The sequence below is a fragment of the Liolophura sinensis genome, chromosome 5 (genome assembly GCF_032854445.1).
Source record: "Liolophura sinensis isolate JHLJ2023 chromosome 5, CUHK_Ljap_v2, whole genome shotgun sequence".
In the NCBI taxonomy this organism is placed as follows: domain Eukaryota; kingdom Metazoa; phylum Mollusca; class Polyplacophora; order Chitonida; family Chitonidae; genus Liolophura; species Liolophura sinensis.
The window spans coordinates 6,448,355-6,475,412 of record NC_088299.1 but is presented as its reverse complement, the minus strand read 5'-3'; the positions used below and the strand labels follow the sequence as shown (position 1 = coordinate 6,475,412).

Here is a 27,058-nt window from a genome sequence, read left to right as displayed (position 1 = left end):
ATCACCACGATCCTTCCTACATCATGTTACCTTCTGTCATTACCCCTCCTACACGTGTTCCATGTTCCCCCTACATCACCATGATCCCTCCAACATCATGTTACCTTCTGTCATTACCCCTCCTACACGTGTTCCATGTTCCCCCCTACATCACCATGATCCCTCCAACATCATGTTACCTTCTGTCATTACCCCTCCTACATGTGCTCCATGTTTTCCCCCCCTACATCACCATGATCTCTCCAACATCATGTTACCTTCTGTCATTACCCCTCCTACATGTGTTCCATGTCCCCCCCCTACATCACCATGATCTCTCCAACATCATGTTACCTTCTGTCATTACCCCTCCTACATGTGTTCCATGTTCCCCCCTACATCACCATGATCCCTCCAACATCATGTTACCTTCTGTCATTACCCCTCCTACACGTGCTCCATGTTCCCCCCTACATCTCCATGATCCCTCCAACATCATGTTACCTTCTGTCATTACCCCTCCTACATGTGTTCCATATCCCCCCCCCCCCCTACATCACCATGATCTCTCCAACATCATGTTACCTTCTATGTCATGATCCCTCCTACATGTGCTCCATGATCCCCCCTACACCATCATCCATCCAACACCATATTGCCACACCTTACATGTGCTCCTTGTTTCCCTCCTACATCACCACGATCCTTCCTACATCATGTTATCTTTTATGTCATTACCCCTCCTACACGTGCTCCATGTTCCCCCCTACATCTCCATGATCCCTCCAACATCATGTTACCTTCTGTCATTACCCCTCCCACACGTGCTCCATGTTCCCCCCCTACATCTCCATGATCCCTTCAACATCATGTTACCTTGTCATTACCCCTCCTACACGTGCTCCATGTTCCCCCCTACATCACCATGATCCATCCAACATTGTGTTACCTTGTCATTACCCCTCCTACATGTGCTCCATGTTCCCCCCCTACATCACCATGGATCTCTCCAACATCATGTTACCTTCTGTCATTACTCCTCCTACACGTGCTCCATGTTCCCCCCTACATCACCATGATCCCTCCAACATCATGTTACCTTGTCATTACCCCTCCTACATGTGTTCCATGTTCCCCCCTACATCACCATGTTCCCCCCTACATCACCATGATCTCTCCAACATCATGTTACCTTCTGTCATTACCCCTCCCACATGTCCTCCATGTTCCCCCCCTACATCACCATGATCCCTCCTACATCATGATCCCTCTACAACATGATCCCTCTACATCACCATGATCTCTGTTACGTCATGATCCCTCCTTCATTTATTCCATGTTCCTTCATACATCAATTTCTGGTCGCTAGTGACGTGGCAAAAAGTGAACTTTTCCTCAAAGCTTTAAGGGGCCTCCGTGGCTCAGTCGGTTAGCGCGCTAGCGCAGCGTAATGACCCAGGAGCCTCTCACCAATGCGGTCGCTGTGAGTTCAAGTCCAGCTCATGCTGGCTTCCTCTCCGGCCGTAAGTGGGAAGGTCTGCCAGCAACCTGCGGATGGTCGTGGGTTTTCCCGGGCTGTGCCCGGTTTCCACCCCACCATAATGCTGGCCGCCGTCGTATAAGTGAAATATTCTTGAGTACGGCGTAAAACACCAATCAAAAAAAAAAAAAAAAAAATCAATGCTTTAACACTGGGCAGCCAGTTTGTTTTAGACATGAAAGGGTGGTCATGTCACCTCCAACTTTCGACCCGTCTTACAGAATGGGGGGAAACTGTAGTTAATGCACAAAGAAAACCCATGAAGCTGTACATACCCGAATCAGAGGGTCCCACTGATCTTTACCAGAACAACGGGTGTTTTCTACACCAAAAATAATATTTGATGAATATAAAAATGCACTTTTTGGGGAGTAATATTTTGGCAAATTAAATAAACATAAAAAATACTAATAAAACCTTAAGGGTGAAGTGTTAACTTAAACATAATATTTATCACACAAACACAAAAATGATGAAAACAATATTTTTATTTTTACACAGACCAACCTTCCAAGAAGATTTTCAGTCAATTACAAAATAAACATTTTCATAGAAAAAGAAAAACAACAAATAACTGACAGTCAGTAGCAGTATATGACAAACCTCCTCAGTCATGTCACTGACAATCAATCTGATTGGTTGGCTTGATTGCAAAATCTTCAGCCGGAACATTATAACCATAATTACCATGCAAAATCCTTATTGTCACTCATTTTTGTAGAAAAACAAAAATTCAGTCATCAAGATTTAAGCTGTAAAATGCCCAAAACTTCATCAGCACATGTAAAATATATTGACAATTATATACCTGTTAGAATCATGGCACACACCGGAGACAAAGTTCCTTGACATAAGTTTTGCAGCATCAATTGACACACTAAAACATTAACAAGACTAATTACTTCTTTTTTTATACCCTGAAACATAACACTTTTTTTTTCTATCATATGCCCGAGATTTAATACAGTGTACTTGTGTCCACATACAAAGATTGTTTGTTACTCTTCATGAACCCCATGGAAAACTCGACAGCCCTTTTTTCAAAGTTTACGATATATTGGATAAACTTAAGAGGTCACAGAAAGAATCAGAAATTTTTAAATATTTTTGCACATTAAACATAGGTTCAGAGTTTGGAAATATCAATGCCAGGTCACCATTAGACCTGTACCAAGACACTGTGCTCAGTGTTTAACACACTATTAGATCCATCAGAAATGCCTTTATTCTGTTCGACCAAATATGTCTCCACATTTCTGTTTTATTCAACCATAATGAGCCATATCGGATGACGAATGAAAATGGGTCATTATGCCCATTTCTCGGAGTTGTGACATCAATCTATTAGGTCTACTTCGAGTCAATAAGAATCACAATAAATTATTCTTGGAAGAAACTTAACTGCTTTCACTTTTTACTTGTATGTATACAATAATTCTACAACCTTTTTAACCTCTAAGGCACTTTTTTTTTCACAGAAATTTATGCGTACAATTATTACAAAAATGACGCTAAAAATCCTCTGCACCCCATTATTTATACTATTATTATCTATACCCCATTGTTATCTCATAGTTATCTTATAGTTTCAAAATACTGGTCGCAGAGCTTGATGAAAATTGAGCTTGAAGAATAAATACTGTATTCAATGAAATATCTAGCAGGCAAATTTTATTGCTGGCAAAAAGCCAAATCTAGCAGCAACTGTGCAGGAACATAGGCATTCTACACTATTAATCTCCCCAGCACATTCATGCCTTCTGTTGTTCACCAAGTGTAACAACTTGAGATTTTCAGTACACCCTATGCAATCTTTGCAAACCGTGCCGCCAATGCATTTGTCCCAATGTTAATTATAACAGCAGCAGATTTAAATCATATGTAATATACTGTTGCATTTACACTGGCATTTTGGGGCTAAGTACAAAATTGAAGATTGGCTTAATTTTAAAGCTGGTATTACACGTAAGATTTTACACAGAATCTTGTTTCAAAACACCTAGCATAATATGAGCGGGAAAAAACTTTCATGTACAGCTGAGTAATAAATAACCACAAACGCACATGCTCACACAACATCTGGATATGAATGGTAAGAATCCATATAGCACTTCAGTTATAGCTGGTTGATACGTTATCCAGAAATCCTAGCCCTGACTGGATTGACTGGATTGATTTTCATTAATTCTTTTGGATATGGTCATTCATATCAAAGAGCAATATCTCTCTAACATCACACACTGGATTGTACCTTGCCACTGTTTCATAAAGGATTGGTAACATTTGTCAGTAAGATGTTCATTCATAGGCGTTGTAAATTCTGCCATAACCTCTATCTCTATCAATATCTGACCAGTTTACCCCATCCAAATCTAAATTGTGAATTAAGATAGATAATTATGTACACTTTTTGAAAGCTAGAAGATTATCCTTAGTGGTATAACATTCAGAAAGAACCAGGGTGAATTCCACAAAGGCATTTCTGATTTAAGTCAAAATTTAAAACACAATCTTAAAGCTTATTTTTCAGCTTTATAAATTAATATACTGTCCACCTTATCAATGTTATCTTATGATAAAAGTGTCGAAATTTGAACTTCCAGTACTTAAAACTGAAGATCATGAAGAGGTTTTACTATTTGACGAAAGTCATATACGGCTTTGTAAAATCAGTTCCTGGTGGTGTAAGGAAGTCTGGCTAATTACAATACATATTAATGACTTTCAATTTCCATCACTGACTTGACTAAGTATTCTTCTCGATGCCTGATCCAATTACATGTACATGTATCCTAATGTTGCCAGAAAAGAGGATGCAAAGTACTTGAAGGTATGATCGTATTACTTTGGTACAAATTCAAATCAAAAGTTCAGTAATCAAAGACAATCAAAGTTCAGTACATTTTACGGATATTCCTACAGGGCTTCACAAACTTGTCAGGAGCCACATTCACAATATTTCCAAAGCTGAAAAATGATTTTACAAAATTCTATGAAAGTGTACATGTCTAGAATAAAACTGATCTGACAATTTGTAGATAGTGGCACAGAGAAAAACAACCTGATGTGTCATATTTATGCAGATTACGATGGAACAATTAAGTGCAAACACCCAATAGTCATCCTTCTTATAGGATTTCATGTCATGTTGCACCAAGGCCTGTCTTTATAAGTGAATGGCCGATATGTCATAAGATATGAGGTCCATATTTAAGGTATCAAAATTTTGACCAACCAATGGAGAGACTGAACAGCAGACACTGAGAGTTGCTTAATCTCAACTATAAAGGGAAAATAAGAAAATGAGTGATAAACATATCACATACCATTATACAGTTTTGACAAACTTTATATTCAGACAAGTAGTGTTTCAACTGCATATATGTGTCAGACTATCCACTAGCTGTCATGAAAAATTTTACCCATAACCTTTTATAATTATTACACAAATATGTGAAAATGCAGAAAGAAAAGAAGAAATTATAGGAATAAAAGCATTACATATCTTAAAAGTTCAATCACCAATGTTGTAAATCAAATGTTATCCAACCAAAAACGTTGTAGTGAATAAATTCTTTCTGATACATGAAACAAAATCTGAAAGATGTCTTTTTTTACCGGTACTCTCTTCTAAAAAAATAACAATTTAAAATATTACACTACATAATCAACAAAAACAAAAAATTAAATACTGAAATCAAACAATGTACTAGTAAATGAAAAGGCATGTACCAAATGCCCATATTACAATAAATGTTATACATGCCAAATGAGAGACATATAGTTAGAAGCATCTACAATACAAAAAAACATTTTAATCCATCTTGATATCACATATATGCTACTACCTACTGCTACTATATATGAATTTTTAACAATTCACTCTTGATGCAAGACTTGTCATATTCATATGTTAGCAAACAAGCTATATTATACAGGCATGTACTGCCACTGATGATGCATGTAAGATCCAAACAACACACAAATAGCTGCCTTGATTTTCATATTCAGAACACGCCTTTATACTGCACAGTGTAGCTTGTTACACGAACTGTTGAAGTGAACATATACATACTGAGAAAAAGGAAAAAAAAACAAAACCCTCAAGGCCCTCAAAACTTTTTGGAATTTTTGCTCAGCACTGAAATCAGATAAACTTTCTCTTACTTTTCTATACAATATTTTTCAACATATCCATGGTTAATTTCTGTGAAATCATCTCTGATGGACATGGTCTAATTTCAATGGATGCTCAGATATTGAAAATAATGTGAAAAACCTATGGAATATAACATATGGTCTTAAAATGGCCATGGAAAAATACTTTTGCGTCTTCATAAAGAAAAACAAAAATGAAAAATAACACTGAAATATTTCTGACCTCAGTCTTGCCTTTCATGTGAGGCACACATTTTTTTACTTAATGTACATTTTTACTAAAAAAAAAAATATATCCTTTATTATCACGTGTTCAACTTTTTATGCGTTAGCAGTCAACCATTAAGATTCTAACTCTAAGCGTTTTAACAAAAATTTATTGCTGAATGATTAATAAATTTAACATAAAGTTAATAAGAAGTTCTTAATGCATATCCTACTGGTGTATTTCTGAAAATATACACTTTTTCCCTTCTGTTTCTTGAACCAAATCATTAGTAGATTAACAATGAAAAATATATATGTGCACCAGCATACATACATACAAATGGCTGGACAAATTCAAAAGGTGTTTATCCAATAAAATCGGGTTTGTCAACCTAAATTTTCAATGACTGTTTCATGATTAGTGAGCTCAGACAATACACTCAACTGGTAATGGTCAATAAAGCATCCTCACTACACAAAACCAGCAATACTTTTTATTGTCTCACAAGCTGGTGACAGTTTGAAGAAGAGCTCATGGATATATGGGGAATTCAAAACTTTCCAGCATGACACAAGTTTACCATTTTCCACTACATGGATTTAATGAATAAGGTTAAAACACAGACATGAAATCCCTCTGATTTTGACAGAACCTGACAAGCTGAAGTATATACATGTATGAGCAGATAGCTTTGCAAATGATGGGAAGACAGATAGGTTTGAGGTATTGAAGGAGGTTTTTGGAGGTAAAAGAACATATATGGCAAAGGCCACTAAAACCATTAGCCAAAATTGGCCAATAAATTACTGCTGGCCAATTTTGGCCAATAAACCCTACACAAATTTTGCTCAGTTAGGTCTTAGGCAATTTCGGCAAATAAATTCATAGGCAATTTTTTGCCAATCATTCAAAATCATACAGAATCATTTAATCCTCTCTATTTTGAAACTGCTTCCGATAATCTTTTGCATACTGAACTTGATGGGTAAATAAAAAAACTGTCAACATTAATCAAGTTGGTAGAATCAATCAGTGAAACAAATCATGCGCATAGTGCAACAATTTTAGTTTGTAGGCCTTTTTGGTTTGGCACTGTAATGCCCGTCTGCGTTCTATTTTTTCAATTAATACAAATACAGGGATAGCCCTCCACAAGGAGGCAAATATTTTGGAATGATCAAACCAACAACCATGGCATTTTGAGGGAGTGCCTAAATTAGCACTTGTACTTTAGATTTAACTTGAAGTTGAATGCTAATATACAATAATGGTAGAAATATTTTTTTCAGCCAATAGTAAGACTGACATCTGTATTTTCAAACACTTCCAGTTTGACACAGCACTGAGGTAAATAGAAAAACCAAACAACAAAAAATCAATCAAAAAAATTTGGCTGCAGTTACAGACAGCCTATTATGCAATGATGAAACTGTACTGCAAATAACACAAGAAAATTATAAATAAATTACTACAATAACTACATCTTCTGAGGGAAAACATAGAAAAAAAAACACCCAAAAAGACATAATTTAAGAATGTAATAATATATACATGTATATGTACACGAAACATCAACTTGTCTGGTTTTTCAAGAGAGCAATCTCCTCATCTTTTTCCTTCAGCAGACTTTTTAATCTCTCTATTTCTGTGTTTTGGTCTTTGACAACCTTTCTCAGATCTTTAATAACCTGAAAACAGAAAACCAATGAACTAGATTCATAGCTAGTACTTGGAATTTTGTGTAGCGCAGTTTAGCTGTAGCTTAGGAAGCACAAAAATGGAATTCAGAGGAAGTTTTTCACGACAGAGCCTTAGCCATTCCAATACTGTTTATACCTTATCAGTATGATGAACTTTAAAAGATATTACGTGCACAAGCATTCTGAAAGTATTACAAAAGCATTAGATGAGCCCGGTCTCATGCCAGTTTGAGCCGCCAGAGTATATATATGCCAAAAAGCACACAACAGAACAAAAATTGCATATCCACTGTGTTCAAAAACGAAACAGACTGAAATTAATCACAGTGAGGCTCTCTCTCACTGCTTGTGACAATAAAGCAGACAGCAATGATTGTCTGGTCCATTGCGCATTCTAAAATTTGTGGATGACCACTTGCTTTTCACCATTATGGGGTACAGATCTGTATGTCACACGTGGCAAAGTTCATCAGGAACTTGCCCAAGGTCAGTGTTTTTTTCCCTTGGGTACTCCATTTTCCTTCACCCATAAAACTGACAACCATCGTATTAGTAAAAATTTCTTCAGTATGGCACTAAACAAGAATCAAATAAATAAATAAATACATAAATCAAACCAAGTTCTCACCTGTGACTTGGAGAGGAAAAGCTCGCTTTCCAGGAGTTCTTTGGCCGAGGGCCTTAACATCGGATCTGAATTTGTCAGGGAGACAATCGTCTTGGCCTATTGATGAGAAAAAAACACATCCATCATCATTACCATATTGCCAATAAAAATTTGGATCTTGGCAGTATGAGTAAATGGACCCTAATCCCCTGCACTGTCTGAAAATCACATGCCATACTGTGTATGTCATATTCTGTGAGGTAAATGCATCAGCCTTCAACTGGACAAATGCATTCAACGTCCATGTATAGTGACCATGGGCCCAATTCCATTAAGCCATTTCAATCTGACATAGTCAAAATTTGAAATACAATTTCAAAGGATTTTTAAGCTCTACAACTCTAGTCATATAATCCTCATGACAGAATGTGCAGCCTCCCCTGTTCTGGCCATGCACATGTAATCCTGATCACAAAATGATTGGACTGGCCTGTTCTGGCCATGTAATGCTCTTGACAGAACGATCAGTCTGACCTGCTCTGCCCATTTTATGTTCATGTCAGAATCTACAGCCTCCCCTGTTCTGGCCATGCACATGTAATGCTGATCACAAAATGATTGGACTGGCCTGTTCTGGCCATGCACATGTAATCCTGATCACAAAATGATTGGACTGGCCTGTTCTGGCCATGTAATGCTCTTGACAGAATGATCAGTCTGACCTGCTCTGCCCATTTTATGTTCATGTCAGAATCTGCATCCTCTCCCATTCTGGCCATGCACATGTAACTTTCATGCCAGACTGATCAGTGTAACCTGTTCTGGCCATGTAATCTTCATGTCTCAATGAATCGGCTCACCTGTTCTGGCCATTTTCTAACAAACTCCTCAGGTAAATTTCCTTCCCTCAGAACCTTCAGCTTTTCATGTCGCTCCATCTCTGTACCAAACGTCTCAAACATCTCATACAAAATGACACCCAGGCTGTAGATATCACACTGCAAGGATAAGTAATGTATATCCAGAAGCTTTCACTCAGAACTCCAACACTAATTATTACAGAAAAATGCATCCTTATTAACTCTCTTTACTTTATTTCTTTTTATTTTTCTTTACTTTTCACTTCTAATCTTTGTTTTACAGCACCCAAGGAAATAATGTAAGTCTTGTGAGAGCTCTTTAAATCATATCCTATCTTTTAACATTAGGCCTGAGAGCAAGAAGACACGAAATCCTATGCTAAACAGAGTGAGATGATTAACAGGCATGCAGGAAAGAGGCTCTGAATGCCTCTGGTGTGTGAGAGGGTAACACAAAGAAGCAGCGGATGAAGGATTGGGTCACTTTTGTGTATATTTCAGCTGTCAACATTTTGGAGGCTGTCACAGCCATAACTGCGAATAGAGGAGTTAGGAGCTTGAACTCTTTTATTGTTGAAGGTAAGAAAAGTCCTCCTGTACACTGTACCATATGATAGTGTGGTGTTTCTGTCAGAAATGTTAGGCAACTATTTTGATTACAATTACTCTATTAAACTGGGAATCTGAAAAAAGCATCACAAAACACTGTAAGGAGTAGGCAGAGTAAACAGTAGGGTAAAGTGAAGAGCCGAATGTGCATGAATTGAAGTTCCAGAAGGGAAGAGTCATTTCTACCTCCGAAAAGTAAACACCTGGCCCGTGAAGTAATTTCAACAAATGTTGCTTGACTTTTTTGACTAGTCTCATGGCATACTATAACTTTTTTTTTTTTTGACAACAAAACATTTTGAAGACTCCCCTATTGTACTGTGCTTTTTAAGTTCATTTACACAAAGCTTTTCTGCTCCCATGTTAGTGGAGGCCAAAAAAGCCATCCACAATCAGTCGCACCGTCATAAAAGGATACAGTGCTTTTGATGCTGTTACCTTGTTGTCGTAAACTGTGCCAATCAGCTGTTCTGGAGCAGCGTAGGTTGAAGTCCCCACCCCATGTGTGTTGTCCTCCCAGAATTTGTGATCTGAAATGAGAAAAACATAATAAGTGTCACGGACAAATAATCAAAATGTATGAGTCTAATAAACACCATTTACACCCTTTATCGTCAGCGTTATTTGTACAACATAATCAGTGTCACAGACAAATAATCAAAACATACAAGTCTTATAGACACCATTTGTACTGACACATACATGGAACAACTTAATTTATACTCTGTACCAACTTTTTGGTTTAGCCTATTAGGGTATAAACTTTTCACGTTTATACAGATACCAATACACGTATGCAATACATGTGGTCAGATACCAATACATGAATGCATATGTAACTAGTAAAATTATCTTCCAACTGGAGACTTCTTAAAGGCTGCAACTGCAATATTTTTGGTACTGAAGCCCTTCTGAAGAAAAGGCATTCCAATTTTTAGCCTGGAGTATGGTAAACTATGAAAAATGAACCTGCAGAAACACAAAAAGGCCTTACAATAATACTTTTGATGACAACAGTTCAGTTTCTCTGATAAATTAGTCAAAAAAACTTCACTAAAACCCTTAATTGGCCCTATAGGGTGGACAAATCATTCAGAATTGGGCGAAATGCATCACTTTGAAAAATGCTTAACTTCAGGTGAAATGCAGTATTCAGTCAAGTCAGCTTCTCAACTGGTAACTAATGATGCCATATTTCACCTTTAAGATCAGGGGAGGGGGACAGGACAGTCTCTGGAAAGTCTCCAGTCACGTCTTCTCTTGCCAGCCCAAAGTCTCCAATCTTCACATGAAGGTCTGAGCCGTTCAGAAATATGTTCCTTGGCTTCAACCACACAGACACATACAGAGAAATGATTAGAGTTAGTGTGAAAAAAAATGTTGTCAAGACTTTAATATTACATTCAGTTATTCTCTGAAAAACACGTATGTAGCATGATAGGTGTCAGACCATTTGCGGAAAGCTTATTTATTTCATTGGATGCACCAGATTATTTCACTTGTTTGAGAACAGGTTTCTGAAAAAAGTGGGGGTGGGGGGTGGGGGGTGGGGGGGGGGGGGGAAGCAGTCATTGTACGTGGCTTGAGCACAAAAGAAGGGAAGAACAGCTTCTTGACAAGTATCGTGGAACATCTCCTCAATCATGGATTCAAGACAGCACTAGCTTAATTTGAAATTGAACAGTTCAGATACTGGTTACGGAAAAGCCAAAGGTTACGCATCCCGAAGAGCCACAGGACTACAGTAAAACGAGTAATGTCTTTAGTATTAAAGATATGATATTTTAAAAGGACAGATACCTTGAGATCACGATGTAAGACACCCTGTGAGTGGATGTACTGAACCCCTCGGACAAGCTGCTGGAAGATTCTCATGTTCTCAAAGACATCGATCACAGACGCTGAAACAGAATGATGTACAATGTTCAGAGCAATGCAAGCCTATTTCAGTACATGTCCTACATTCACAATGCAGTTGACCATTCAGCCAGCTGTGTTTATCCCTTGGTTACTGCATACTACCTGGAGGATAGTTGGATAGTAGCAGTCGTCACATGAATTCTGATACAAATTTTTGAAAACCTTTCCCTTCCTAAATTTCAAGGACTTTTCAAGGACTTTTCGGTCTAACTGACTCAATTTCCAAGGACATTTGGGGAAGGCGGTGGGGCAGGGGGGAGTGATACCTTTCAGGGATTTTTTGGGCTAATATACTGAGAGTATTCCAGAACTTTTCAAGGCCTATCCAGCTCATAATTTCTCAAAAATAAATGATTAGGGAGGAAGACCTACACCTTTCTTAGAGACAAGGATTTTACCGATGAAAAGGGGATTCCAATTAGATTTGGATTCTGCAAATTGAGCCATACCGTAGATATTGAAGCAGTACAATAACAAGGATTTTTTCAAGAACAATTTTCAAGGACCCGACTCATTTTTCAAGGACATTTCAAGGACTTTTGCCAGGACAATGTCGTCCCATGTATGCAAGTTTCAACATCAAAGCAATTTTCTCACCACCATCAGAGTTATCTCCCCTGGACATGTTGCGCTTTGCCAGCCACTCCTGGAGAGTGTGACTACATAGTTCCATCTGTATATACAGTGTAACATTCATCTGAAACAAGCAATGCTAAATTTGAAGAAAACAAAGGAAACTAGTGTATTTTACCTAAAGACTGGCCTGTCAAAATGCACATTACAGGCCGATAAAAGCCTCAAATCAATACTTTTGATGCCAAAAATAAAGTTTTCCTGACAATGTAACCTTTACAAAAAATTGGGGCCTCCAAGGCTCAGTTGGTTAGCACTAGCCCAGCATAATGACCCATGGGGCTTCTCATCAATACGATCGAGTCCAGGTCATGCTGGCTTCCTCTCCAGCCGTACGTGGGAGGGTCTGTCAGATACCTGCGGATGGAGGTGGGTTTCTCCGAGCCCGGTTTCCTCCCACCATAATACTGGCCGCCGTCGTATAAGTGAAATATTCTTGAGTACCGCGTAAAACACCAATCAAATAAAGAAATAAATAAATTTACAAAAAATTCTTCACATGAATGAATCCTTCAGAATCAAGCAGAATACTGTAAATCTTCAACCTTTTCGACCACTAAAGCACTTTTTTTCAAGGGAAATTATGCACACAATTATCATGAAGATGACGCTACGAATGATCTGTTTGTGTCATTAAAGATGCAACGCTTCATAAAATTGTGCAAGGTATTTCTCAAGAATGTTTGAAAATATTGGTTGCAAAGGGGGTTAAAAAGGTTGAAGAATTACGGTATCTCCTTGAAAAAAGTTAACCTTTAATGAGGCTATCCTGGAGATTTTTGCAAAGAATCCATATTCACCAATCAAATTAAATTTTTGGTAATTCTCAAGAAAATTATTACCTTTCTGAAAATTACTAAATTTTCATTTTTTTTGTTCTGTCTGTTTTACTTTATAGCCTAAATATTCAATGAGTGCAAATGTATCCAATTTTACACCAAAACCAAAAAACAACACATAAAAAATACAAAAAATGAAACAAAGTAACACAATAATTTCTTGTGAGTCTGAATGAAAACATGTGGGTCAAAACAATCACATGACTTTTGTATTTGCTGCATGTTACCATAAAAACACAAATTTATACACGTCCTTGTGGTGACTTTTGGATCTAGAGAAATGCTTGAAACTCCTTCTGGCGAGCACTAATCCCCCCCCTCTACCCCCACCCCCCCCAGTTAACATACACGGACCAAATGACTCACCTCTATCAAAAAATTATCATCAGAATACTCCACCAGATCCTTGTCGTCGCCAAGGAGACGCTTCTCTCCACTCAAAACCACATCACAGCTCATACTTCGCCGCCATATTGCATTTTTATTTCTTGAAACTGTGTTTTCCTCTTGTTTTGCACAGTTTTGATTCTCTACCTTTGAGCATTGCTGTGTACCGTCCGTTGTAGCAATTTCACTAACCCGTGAATTCCCTATATTATCGTCACAATGTTCAGTTGATGGATTACCATGGGCACAAGGGGAATGTCTTGTCATAAAAACCTCTGATGTAAGATTTGCAGCCGACCTTGAAATTTTCAAAGTTTTTAGCGAGTTTTCACTGATGGAATTTTTGGGTGAATTCTCCTCACAGATTTTTGCTCGCTGTTCCTGTGGACTTGAGAAGACAACCACACGGCTCGCTGATTCTGACACTTCTGATCCACCGAAGGAAACGTCATCCTGAGGTCCATAGCCGTAGCTGTTTACCTGGAAGTCCACCACTTCATGACAATCGTCTTCCTCAAACACAATGTCACTGTCCTCAGCTGTGAGTGCTGACCTGTCAAAGTGAGGAAGAAATGCATCTTATTTATTTGATTGGTGTTTTACGCCCTACTCAGGAATATTTCCCTTATACGATGGCATCCAGCAATATGTTAGGAGTAAACCCGGATGAACCCGAGGGAAACCCACAACCATCTGCAGCTTGTTGAAAACCCTTTCCACCCTGGCTGGAGAGAAAATCAGCATCCACCAAATACTGCCTCCCAGCTGTCGCATTGGTGAGAGGTTCATGGGTCATTTTGCTGTGTCAGCAGGCTACCACTAGACCACAGAGTAAATCTACTAAATTATAACCTGTTCAGGTCTTTTACAATATTACATGTAAGCTTTAAACTGTAAATTAGTGTGAAGGTCTGCCAGCAACCGGCGGATAGTCTTCCGGGCTCTGCCCGGTTTCCTCCCACCATAACCCCGGCCGTCGTGATATAAGTGTAACATTCTTGAGTACGGCATAAAACAACAATCAAATAAATAAATAAATAAATAAATAAATAAATAAATAAATAAACTGTACATTGGGGCCAAAGCTTTACCAAAAAAGATGCACTTTTCCATGTGGGGTCAACAATATTTGTCAAAAATTTACCTAAAAACATATACAAATTTGGGTGGAGAATTACAGGTTATATTCAAAAATGATTACTGACAGGCTTTATTCACATTCCAACAAGGTATGCAGTGGGAAATAAAACATGTTTACAGTTTAGCGCTCAACTTTCAACCAATTAACAATAAAATTAACAAGAAAATGTTAATGGATAACCTTACTTCAAAAGAACAGTTTTTCTTCTCACTTTTTACAGATGCATCCATTGCTGCTCCCGCATGTACAATTTATTTATTTATTTGAATGGTGTTTTACGGCAAACTCAAAAATATTTCACGTATATGATGGTGGCCAGCATTATGGTGGGAGAAGCAGGGCAGACATATTTGTGTCAATGAAAAGCCTTGAAAAATAAGAAAATCCCAAACAACATTAAAATGGGACAAAATAAAAAGGTGAGTTTTCCATTTTATTTTTATACTCCATCTTATCATTGGCTCGCCTATAAAACACAAAATAAAATTGGTGTGGCCTAACAGACCTTCTTGAGGCTTGACTAGACACGGAGTCATCTTGCATCCACAGCTTGTTCAGTTCATGGAAACCTGCAAGACAAGCAGGGACATTGCAGTAGGGTTATTTGAGTGAATCAGTAATGGAAAACATCAATTCAAGACCATTTCAATTCAAGTGTCAGATCAGGTTTATGTGCAGAAGAAACCAGGTAGAATTCAGAGATAAAGCACAGCAAGTGACAAATCACATGACATATGTTGTTTTATTTATTTGATTGTTGTTTAATGCTATACTAAATGATTTTTCAAGGGGTCTCTGTGGCTGAACTTGCGGCGCAATGACCCAGGAGCCTCCAACCAATGCGGTTGCTGTGAGCTCAAGTCAAGCCGCTTTCTCTTCAGCCGTATGTAAGAAGGTCTGTCAGCAACCTGCGGATGGTTGTGTGTTTCCCCTGGGCCTCTGTCCGGTTTCCTCCCATCATAACGCTGACCGTCGTCATATAAGTGAAATATTCCGGCGTAAAACACCAATAAAATATATAAATAAACAACTTTTCACTTAAATTGTGCACCACGATATGGCTGAAGTATTGCGAAGGCTCTGGTAAGCCATGATGATTCATGGTCGTCAGTTTTATGAGCAGGCGAAAGTGGAGTACACAGTCACCTCGACCTTTACAACGTTGCCGATAAACTTTTAAATGTGTGATGTACATGCAGATTTGAACCAGTAGTCTCTTCAACAAACATTAGACTGCCTAATTAGGACGGTCACACAGATGGGGGGTTTTGGGGGGGAGGGGGGCTAGAGGAGGGAATTAGACACTTAAGGCAGTTCTGTTGCAGACAACACTTACAGGTAAGAGAAATACTCACTGTTGAAATGAGGTTTTTCATATTCTAACCAGGCTCCATTGTAGCCAATAATGTTGGGGTGCTGCAGATTAGCCAAGGCTTTGACCTCTCGCAATACCTAGAGCGAAACGGAAAAGTTGCTTTAGTTATTTATTTATTTGATTGGTGTTTTAAACCTTAATCAAGAATATTTCACTTATACGACGGCGGCCAGCATTATGGTGGGAGGAGACTGGGCAGAGCCCAGGGGAAAAACCACGACCTTCCCCAGGTTGCTTTCAGACCTTCCCACGTACGGCCTGGAAAAGTTTGATGTGTCATCCATATCAGTAACATATTATCCATGAGGAAAATTAGACATGCATGACTAAAGCTACAAACATGAAATTAACATTATGTAGCCATTTATAGTTCAATGTTTGATACTCATGACTGAATTAAAAGCGAATTTGTTACTGGTTTATTTTAATTTGTTGGTATTTCCTCATAATCAGGAACCAAGGACAACCTAACCAGCTGGATTCGAACTCGCAACCTATTCGCTACAAGCTAAAACCCTTAATTAGTGATAAAACCTGTTAGATGGCATAAGTAATAGACATGATCCATTTTCTTCATTTGTTTCAATGTAAATGTTTCTTGTATCGAACCTGTGAATTGTTTCAAACATGTTTGCAACTCAAGTGACGTAGTAAAATTAGTTTTAGTCATCTTTGGAAACAATTAAGTTCATGTAATTGTAAGTCTTGTCAATTAATAAATAAATTTGGTTTGTCCTGACAGCTTGACCATCTCATGATCTGTACTCATCGCTCTACTGTGGCATTAAGTATACAATGTGAAAACAAAACAGAGACATTTCACAGAAATGCACTAACCAGATACACCCAAATTTATTACCTTCAAAAGCACCTGCGGACTGGCATGCCTAAATTTGATTTTCTTCACTGCATACTTCCTGCCATCTAGCTTGTTCCTGGCCTGCAGAATACAGTATGCACATTGCACTTATGTGCAGAAGTAAATCATGCAGATGTCATGCTGACGATTCATCATGAAAAGCAGTATTTTGGGTTTTGTGGATAGGTGCCCAGGGTTCATACACTTTAAATATTTCATTGTTCCAGGCTAAAAAAACTAACGTTTTTCAAATTCCTCAGAAAACATATTTTAGACTTACATGTACATGTATACAAGCTTAAAGCAATGTAAAATTACTGTAATCAGCTGAACTTTTAGCCAGTATCTTATGCACAGCAGTGTGCAATAAAGCAATCACAAACACATTGAAAAAATACATTTCCCCAAGAGATGTAGTATAAGTAACAGACGAGGTTAGTTCTTTAGACTCAATTTCTAGGCTTTTTGAGTCTCAACCTCAAAATCCCCGTATTAATTCACAGTTTCAAGACCTGAAAAAGTTTCTTCCAAATTCTGGGGTTTTCTAAGTTTCTCAAAACATTCCAGGTCAGAAGTTACTGATTTGACATAAAAAGTCCAGGAAATGGGCAATAAGAGGATTATTTTAAAAAGTATGCATTTACAATGTCCATTTTGAACATAATGTATCCTGATATTTATAATCGAAAAAATCGAGGACTTAATTCTATCCTCAATTTATTTATTTATTTATTTGATTGGTGTTTTACACCATTCTCAGGAAGATTTCACTTATACAACGGCAGCCAACATTACGGTGGGAGGAAACTTGGTAGAGCTGGGTGAAAACCCACGACCATCCGCAGGTTGCTGGCAGGCCTTCCCATGTACAGCCAGAGAGGAAGCCAGCCTCAGCTGGGCTTGATCTCGCACCAACCGTGTTAGTGAGAGGCTCCTGGGTCATTATGCTGCACTAGTGCGCTAACCAACTCCCCTATTCAAAGTAATTTAAAGGACCATTGGGAACTGTTATGTATAAATATGTGTAAATCGTGAATTAAATTCAATCGAATTCAATCAAAATCTACTGTAGAATGCTGCCCATCGCATGAAAAAGTCTTTACTATTCCCGTACAACAAGTCAACTCAAAATGGTACAGCATACACCTCTGCATACTAACAACAGATGTTTATTACCATGAAGACAGATCCGAACCCCCCTCTTCCCAGCTGGTCCAGCTCTACGAACTCCTGCCGATAGCGAGACGTGTGTGACGTTATCATGTCATCAAACCTCACGAATGGCAACTCTGATGACGGGCTAGACGAAACATGTGAACGACAAAGATGTGTGGAATGAATATGAGTAAGGCACTGGCTTGCGGAGAAATAAAGCTAACTGATTAATCCAATTGTGGCTTAATAGCATCATTTCAAGGATCATCATAGCATTACCATGATTAAGTGGACCAAAAATTCATTGAGAAAGATGGTACATGTAAATGTAACAAATCTTTAATGTTTTGCCATAACGGCTTTCAAAATGAAGTTTTGAATCTACAGCACATCCTCATAAAGGAGTTATAATTTGCATCCATGGGTCAACAGTTGGACAACTTGGAATAGTACAAATAAAAAGCATATCACATCCCTGTTTTGTTTTGTTTCTTCCAGCAAGTAAGGTCCAAACTTATTTGCAAGTGTAATGTACATACATTTATATGCAACAAATCAACTCTTGAGAAGCCGATTGATTTCACAAAAGCCTTCACTGTAAAGATATTTTTCCACCTTCAGCTTCTACTCCATCTGCCAAAGATTTAGACCAGAAAGCTACAGACATGTAGTCGTAAAAAGGAATTAAGCTAACAACAATGACTTAAGTGAAAGAACATTAAACATTAGATTGATGTAGCTGTGACAATAGCTTACCCAGGAAACAAGGGAGCTAACCCAGATGACAGCGCAGCCAAGGACTGGACTGGAGCTGGGAGGGCTGGAATGGATTGATGCTGTAAAAACACAAAAGCTAACACGTTGTGAAAAACAGGACAACCATGTATACCAAAGGAAGGAATGTATAAAACCCAAATTCATCAACCATTTAATCATTTATTCCTGATGGATGTCCTGCTTTCGATTTGAAGGCTCTAAATCACTGTTGTGCAATCTCTGTATTTGTTGATTCATGACAACACTGACCAGGATGACTTTCTGTTATTTTAACGCGAGCTGTGATGAAAATCAGAGCATAAATATCCAGCATTAATACATCCTCTTCAGTCCTGCGAAAGCAGTGTTATAACCAGTAAAATAAATCCCCATAAAATAAAAACATTGTCCTGAGAAATTATGAAGAAAGCTGAGAAAAGATTGCCTTCTAAGCACAGGTGTAGAGAAATAGGCTCTGAAGCAATGATTTTACTTTGTGGAGAATACCTGCAGTGAAATTGCCTGTTAGGAAATCTGTTTACCTTGCCATATTTATGGAGAATAGCGGACAAAAAATTGCCAGTTAAGCAATGTGTTTAGAATGGCTGAGGAGGAATTGTTTCTTAAACAAGTGTTTACCTTATGCAGAATAGCTGAGGCTGCTTGTATCATCTTGTGGACATGGTACCTATACTGAGCCCTCATCCCACTCATCTCATCCAAGCTGGTCAAAGGGGAGACAACTCTCATAGTCACCAGGTGCTCACACAACACTGAATCAAGGGGGGCAATAAAGCATCAAATTAAAATACAGACATGCACTAATATACATCTATTCAACTGAAGAGCTCAAATGTTCTATATTAAGAAGGTAAAGTTAAATTATCCATCTTAGATAGACATTTCATAAACTCCTTCAATTAGCTGTATTTTGAATTAATTACAGACTTCCCAAATTTGTCATGTATATGAGTGTATCACTGGGCCAAATTTATTTATTTATTTATTTGATTGGTGTTTTACAACGTTCTCAAGAATATTTCACTTATTCAACGGCGGCCAGCATTATGGTGGGTGGAAATCGGGCAAAGCCCGGGCAAAACCCACAACCATCCACAGGTTGCTGCCAGACCTTCCCATGTATGTCCGGAGAGGAAGGCAGCATGAGCTGGACTTGAACTCACATCGACCGCATTGGTGAGAGCCTTCTGGGCATGCGCTGCGCTAGTGCGCTAACCAACTGAGCCAGGGAAGCCCCCCTGGGCCAAATGGAAAGTTGCCTAGAGTTCCATACACTACTGATTCATATCCTGAACAGGGTTACCATGTTCTGTATGCATGCAACTGTTTCAATTTTACACAGTCAGGCGTAGAGAACAACTCCAGTTCCAGACACGGCTTGAACAGAAACTATATCATACCCACTCTACAATACTTTATGTCCAACTGGCATGTTTTGGTGGATCCTACGAAAACAATTTTTTTCTATTAAGCCATCATATATACATAATATCATGCAGTGATGTGCCCAGACTTTTGATGTCATCTGGAATACATGAAGAATATATAAGGGACACTTATATATTCATTTATTTACCTGGCCTTTCTTTACTTTTAAGAGTGCCCTGGAGAAAACCAGAGTGCCTGAAGTACGTTAACGACCAAAATTTGGCAGATTCTTGACAAACTCCCGACCTAACGCCACAGCTGAAAAAGCAAGCGCAAGACTCGAACTTATGACCACAATGGTCATGGACCCCAAGGGACAGAGTTGTCAACTAATTCTCACCAAAATTGGTCATGGGCCCCCACAGCAGAGAGTTGTCGCCCAATTCTCACCACACTGATGATGGGCCCCAAGGCAGAGAGTTGTCACCCAATTCTCACCACACTGGTCATGGGTCCCAAGGCAGAGAGTTATCACCCAGTTCTAACCACACTAGTCATGGGCCCCCCCAAGTTAGAGAGTTGTCACCCAATTCTCACCACACTGATCATGGGCCCCAAGGCAGAGAGTTGTCATCCAATTCTCACCACACTGATCATGGGCCCCAAGGCAGAGAGTTATCACCCAGTTCTAACCACACTAGTCATGGGCCCCCCAAGTTAGAGAGTTGTCACCCAATTCTCACCACACTGATCATGGGCCCCACGGCAGAGAGTTGTCATCCAATTCTCACCACATTGATCATGGGCCCCAAGGCAGAAAGTTGTCACCCAGTTCTAACCACACTAGTCATGGGCCCCCCAAGTTAGAGAGTTGTCACCCAATTCTCACCACACTGATCATGGGCCCCAAGGCAGAGAGTTGTCATCCAATTCTCACCACATTGATCATAGGCCCCAAGGCAGAAAATTGTCATCCAATTCTCACCACACTGATCATGGGCCCCACGGCAGAAAGTTGTCACCCAATTCTCACCACCCAATTCTCACCATATTGATCATGGGCCCCAAGGCAGAGAGTTGTCACCCAATTCTCACCACACTGGTCATGGGCCCCAAGGCAAGGAGTTGTCACCCAATTCTCACCACATTGATCATGGGTCCCAAGGCAGAGAGTTATCATCCAATTCTCACCACATTGATCATGGGCCCCAAGGCAGAGAGTTATCATCCAATTCTCACCACAGTGGTCATGGGCCCCAAAGGAGAGAGTTGTCACCCAATTCTCACCACAGTGGTCATGGGTCCCAAGGGAGAGAGTTGTCACCCAATTCTCACCACAATGGTCATGGGCCCCAAGGCAGAGAGTTGTCACCCAATTCTCACCACAATGGTCATGGGCCCCAAGGCAGAGAGTTGTCACCCAATTCTCACCACAATGGTCATGGGCCCCAAGGCAGAGAGTTGTCACCCAATTCTCACCACATTGATCATGGGTCCCAAGGGAGAGAGTTGTCACCCAATTCTCACCACAATGGTCAGGGGCCCCAAGGCAGAGAGTTGTCACCCAATTCTCACCACATTATATGTAAGCTGAATAGAACCCATTTTGTTTGGTTTGTCATCCTCAGACAATAGTGCATCAAAGTTCTGCCACTTCCTTCATTCTGAAAGCGAGCGCACAATCACACATTCCAGTAAAATGGAAGAAGTTAGAATTTTTATTTATATATTAGGGTTATTGACAGCTTCAATTCAATCCACCAGCTGTTAAGTCGCGAGTTCAGATTCAACTCTTCTCAGCTTGGCAAATACACCAGTATGCTTATACTAAGGTATTTGATTTATTTATTCGATTGGTGTTTTATGCCGTACTCAAGAACATTTCACTTATACAGTGGTGGGAGGTAGAGCCCGGGGGAAACCCATGACCATCCGCAGGTTGCTGACAGACCTTCCCACATACGACCGGAAAAGAAGCCAGCCTGAGCTGGACTTGAACTCATGGCGAGGTGAGGTGGTGTGCTGGTTTTTTAATGCTCACTTAATACCACCCAAGAACACCAAAAAATATGCCAACAAGAAAAGATCAACACTGAGCATTCTGCTTGTTCCTTACATTTGAACAATTCCCGTGCCTTAGCATCATCCTTCTCATACATCATACAGAGCTGCTCCAGTACTGATATCATCAGTAAGTGGGTGGGGACGGTACGGGGCAGGGTTACAGAGCGGCTGGGGGAGGGTGGCGGTGGCGCCGCATTACCCGAGTCTGAGAACGTCATGCTGGCAAGATCTGAGTCTGAAATAATATATTTCCAGAGACAGGGGGTAAGTATCAAAGTACATTACACTGTAAACAAATTTTACTCAAATCAACGTTACTTCACAGTTCACACCTATATCCAACAACTGAGTTTGTCCACACCTAACATGCCTAAGTTCTCCATAGGAATTATACTGGAGCTAGATTACAGGGTTATAGAATTGTTTTGGATTGGCTGGTGTGAGAGATAAGCAATTCCAGGCTACATGTATGGTCAGTCTAAGCTGAATTTTAGGTATGGCACATATATTCAAACATAACCAAAACTGGAGGGTCTATCTCATGAAACCATATCTCCATGGTCAGCCAATCGGCATTGATTCTGTATCCCATTAAGGTGTTTTGAGGTTAGATTGGAAAGCGAGATGGTGACCTAACAGGGAAACGAAAGTTTGGGCAACACAAGTAATATTCTTAAGTACTACTTACCTCTACAAAGGCCATTATTTGTTTAAAATTTTATGCCATTTACAAAATGATGACAAATGAAATTGTGCTTGTTGCCTAACGGATTTGAAACTCCTAAACAGTATTGAGTAGCATGGTACTGTACAGGTGCCCATCTTACAAATCAATCGCAACATATGCCTGACGTTACACCCATGGTGCCATATGTTGAACATCTAGATACGTTGTTATCGTAAATGTGTTTGATGTAACATTGACGGGCCACAGGACTATCGCAAGTTTTGAAACTGGGTGCCTCTTAGTTAGTTCCATGAGGTCACTTGCTTGCTGTGTATCATCTTTATCTTGAAAATTTGAAAGAAATCAAACTAAATGAGTCTTTATATCACAGAAACTGTTAATTTATGGAAACTGAATATACATGTATATGTATTCTTAATAGCCAATTTTCATCACACAATGTCTTGTATTATTTTTGATACATGTTTTTGATTTGTACAAAATTCAAGAAAATCAACATCTTTACCATCAAAGTTCCTGATCGGTTTGGGAAATGGATCTCTTATTTTGAACCCTCGTAATGTCTTTGGTCGCCCTCCTCTACTTGCTGCTGCCATAGCTACAGGTTCTACCTGGGCATTGTAAACCAACACCATTCACAATCTGAAATTTAAAACTGACAACTTAACTGCCTACATTATATAAACGCAGAGAGTGCAGTTCAAAAACACACATACCTGTATATAACATACATATTAATCTAACAAAGTAAATGTTTTCCCTATTTTTCTGTTCTGACATTTTGATTTATTTATTTATTTATTTATTTGATTGGTGTTTTACGCCGTACTCAAGAATATTTCACTTATACAACGGCGACCAGCGTTATGGTGGGAGGAAACCGGGCTCAACCCGTCGGAACCCACGACAATCCGCAGGTTGCTGACAGACCTTCCCAGTTACGGCTGGAGAGGAAGCCAGCATAAGCTGGACTTGAACTCACAGCGACCGCTGACATTCTGAACTACATGCACAACGAACACACAGTAGATAAATGTATCTTCACTAACAACTGTGAAAGTTTTCCACAAAGTTCTTCCATAAAAAAGTACACAAAAGCAAGCTGAGCTTCTATCACATTTATGCCTCCAAACATTTATTTATTTCGAATATTTCATTTATACAACAGTAGTTGAGATTCTAGATGAAGACTGGAAATTGCGCAAGGGTCTGTGTATAGAAGCACTGCCCATCTCTCATGAACTCGTTAAGGGACAATCTAAAACAGCCAGAGCAAAGCTTTAATTATACTACCTTTACCAGCCAGTCAGATCATACGATCTGACCCTGTAACTGGTTTATATGGTACGAAGGCCCATACATTATCATTTGAAACAACACACTTACAGAGGTTGCCTACAGACAAATCTAGGCTGCAACTTGACTGATAATACTCTGGATTTCCATGAAAGTTTACCACTATGACCACATTCATTATGGTACCAAAACAGAGAATTCTAGTGATATTTGATTTAATTACTTCATTTTCTGAAATAAATTGCAAATGCTTCTTTGGATATGTTTTTCACAGAACCTGTTTACCACTGATCCGAGATCTGTTTCGTTCTTCTCAGTTTAGCTTTCAGGAATACAGATCTGTAATCTTTCATTTACTAACTTGGAACTCGGTCTTTGCGCATGTCATCAATATATCACAGCTGTACATTACAAAAACATGTTTCCTGTATCTCTTCAGTAATTCTTACTTCTTATTTCCTAGTTACTCGTGAATAATAAAAACCATCAAGTCACAATCAACACAAATGCATGTATCTATTACAATGGCAGCAAGCCAAACTTCGCTAACCACCATTTCCAATTAGAATCAGCCGCACTCGGCATTGTCCGGAAAAAGATAAACTTGTGGAATGATTTAATTGAAACGAATGAGATGTGTACCATATAAAGGGCGACTGACAAATCGTTTGGGAGTCCTAACTTCAATTTGTGTGTCAGTAATAAACAGCAATAAATTACAATCAATTATGATGTGAGAAAAGATGATCATAATTAAGGGAAGAGCAGCAGAGTCCACCCTTAAGCAACCCTGATTTGAAAATGGTGATTTGTGAAGTTCTGACGCTGTCCGAGTGGGTGCGTCAGTTACATTTGAGTTATTTGCGATGTTCTGATCTGTATTATTCCTAGATAATGATTTCAAAATTACTTTAAGATCACAGGACACCTCTTTTTGTGGCATACAGATCTGGCACTTTTGGAGACAGCATAGGTGACAGGACAGAGTTCCAGGTTAGTGAATGTAATGGTTCAGAGTGGTAATGTGGAAGCTAAGCTAGGAACAAGGCCAACCGATCTTAAAGCTATGTTTACCTGTAACTCTGCAACTAGTTGGGGAACCTTTGGTCCCGCGTAGGCACAGTACCTAACTCATGCTCATGGATATACAATTATGTGTACAGTATATACCCTATTTCTTCTGAAATTTAGAACAACTGGTCTGCTTATTTTAGCCAATATATATGTAATTCTACCGTGAATATTGAGTTTCTTTTTTCTCACATGGTTAGGCCATCTAATGAACGACATGCTCATATCATTACTTTTTCAAAAGGCTAGTAAAGAAATGTAATAATCTACTTTCAACACTAATACCTGTCTCAAGTTTTAAAAGAATTAGGGTAGCTGGATCGTAGTTGAATATCGATCCTTCAGCCATCGAGTCTGCACAGTTGGCATATGGTGGGCCGACCATATGGTTGGATGGTGTTCAATTACGAGTTAAAACAAGTATATATAATTGTTCCTTTTCCTACAAATACAGCCATGAGCTCAACATGTAAACAAATTTGTACACATACTGTGTAGATCTACAGCCATATCAGCAGCTTTCAGTTGTAATCAAATTGTGAAATAGTATTGAAATGCATTCATGACTCAATACAAGAAGACACGACGGATTTGCCATAAATTAGTATGCCGTAAAACACAGCTTGAACACTGGCAAATTCTGATCAGGATGGCAAGATGGTACCACAATGGTCTCACCATGGCCTAGGTAGCCCCAGATAACTATTCTTTGCTCTTCTATATTTGTACTGTCCCTTGCATATAATGATCCAGGGCTAACATGGGAGGATGACTGCATCTGGATGGCAGTATTTCAGGAGCGGATTGGGGTCAGTGTATAATGGCCGAACCGTCTGCATATGGTACGGTCACTTACACTGGCTACGTTGGCCAGCATTAGGGTGGGAGGAAACCCATGACCGTCTGCCATGTGTCCGCAGGATGCCGGCAGGCCTTTAGCCCCAGGTGGCCATTTCAAATCTGCTCTTTATCCTGGGCTGGCGTAGTATCGTAGCCACAGGGGTAACCAATGGTAAATCATACACCTTTTAACGCCATGTTTGATAAGTACTTTCTAAACGATGTCTGCCATCCAAAACAGGTATCATCGCTGGCTCTTACCTCTCAGCTCGCCAGCACACGCAGCATCCCAGGTATATTCTATATCTTGGGTTTACCATTTGTTGCCCCTGTGACTGTAATACTCCGCCGGCTCAGTATAAAGAGAGGAGTTAAAATAGTCACCTGGAGGTAGCAGACCTTCGCACAGTTTCAAAATTTTAGCAATTGCATTACTTACACAGCTGGTGCAATTCCCACAGTAATATGTAGATGCAAAAATGTACTTCTTTGTTCATGAATCAAAATGCATCATTACATGCATCAGTGAAAGGGGTACACACATGATGTAAGTATGGCATAGGCCTACTGTTAGCAACATGCAGAGCTTGAGATCGTTTTCGAGGCAGATGTGGATCGTGTTGCTGTGACAGAACGCATGCTAACTCACCTATGTTGTCATGTCGTGGGATAAAAACAAGTCAAGCTACCAAACAGAACTTCTCTTATAAGACCGGTGACAATGCCAAGCGACATGGTTGATAACATGCTGCATAGTTGCATCATTTCTTAAAACACATTGGTGACAGAATTCAAGTTCACTGTATCCATACTAGAAGTTTCCACGTCTCCATGACGGTTGACTTACCGCTTGTGGTTACGTTATTCGACAATAACAACACTGTACGGAGAGTTTAATGCGGCATTCTCCGAATCGAACCGAAACGAGGGGAATTCATCCATTCATTTGCACTTGTCGTTTCGAAAGATTGGAAAGAAATGGCA

At 39.3% G+C, this 27,058-nt stretch overlaps 1 protein-coding gene across 1 annotated transcript; it reads right to left on the bottom strand.

Moving 5' to 3' along the window:
* Window positions 1-2,949: 2,949 nt before the first annotated feature.
* LOC135465773 (uncharacterized) lies at window positions 2,950-26,900 on the bottom strand. Its single transcript, XM_064743104.1, has 17 exons — window positions 26,724-26,900; window positions 23,373-23,509; window positions 22,232-22,414; window positions 19,366-19,499; window positions 18,727-18,806; window positions 17,992-18,115; window positions 16,816-16,896; window positions 15,937-16,033; window positions 15,087-15,150; window positions 13,420-13,993; window positions 12,179-12,278; window positions 11,462-11,562; window positions 10,862-10,985; window positions 10,100-10,191; window positions 9,053-9,190; window positions 8,214-8,309; window positions 2,950-7,573 (listed from the first exon to the last, which is right to left on the bottom strand). The coding sequence occupies exons 2-17, from the start codon at window positions 23,500-23,502 to the stop codon at window positions 7,457-7,459; spliced, it is 2,235 nt and encodes a 744-aa protein (XP_064599174.1). The 5' UTR covers window positions 23,503-23,509; window positions 26,724-26,900; the 3' UTR covers window positions 2,950-7,456.
* Window positions 26,901-27,058: the final 158 nt, after the last annotated feature.

What these genes read in the sequence shown, in the direction of transcription:
- LOC135465773 (XM_064743104.1), bottom strand. Translation starts at nt 23,502, where the DNA reads ATGGTGTTGGTTTACAATGCCCAGGTAGAACCTGTAGCTATGGCAGCA. An exon ending in GGCACGGGAATTGTTCAAAT is followed by an intron (nt 19,500 to 22,231) that starts GTAAGGAACAAG and finishes CCCTTGATTCAG; the next exon opens with TGTTGTGTGAGCACCTGGTG. An exon ending in GTCCGCAGGTGCTTTTGAAG is followed by an intron (nt 16,034 to 16,815) that starts GTAATAAATTTG and finishes GTTTCGCTCTAG; the next exon opens with GTATTGCGAGAGGTCAAAGC.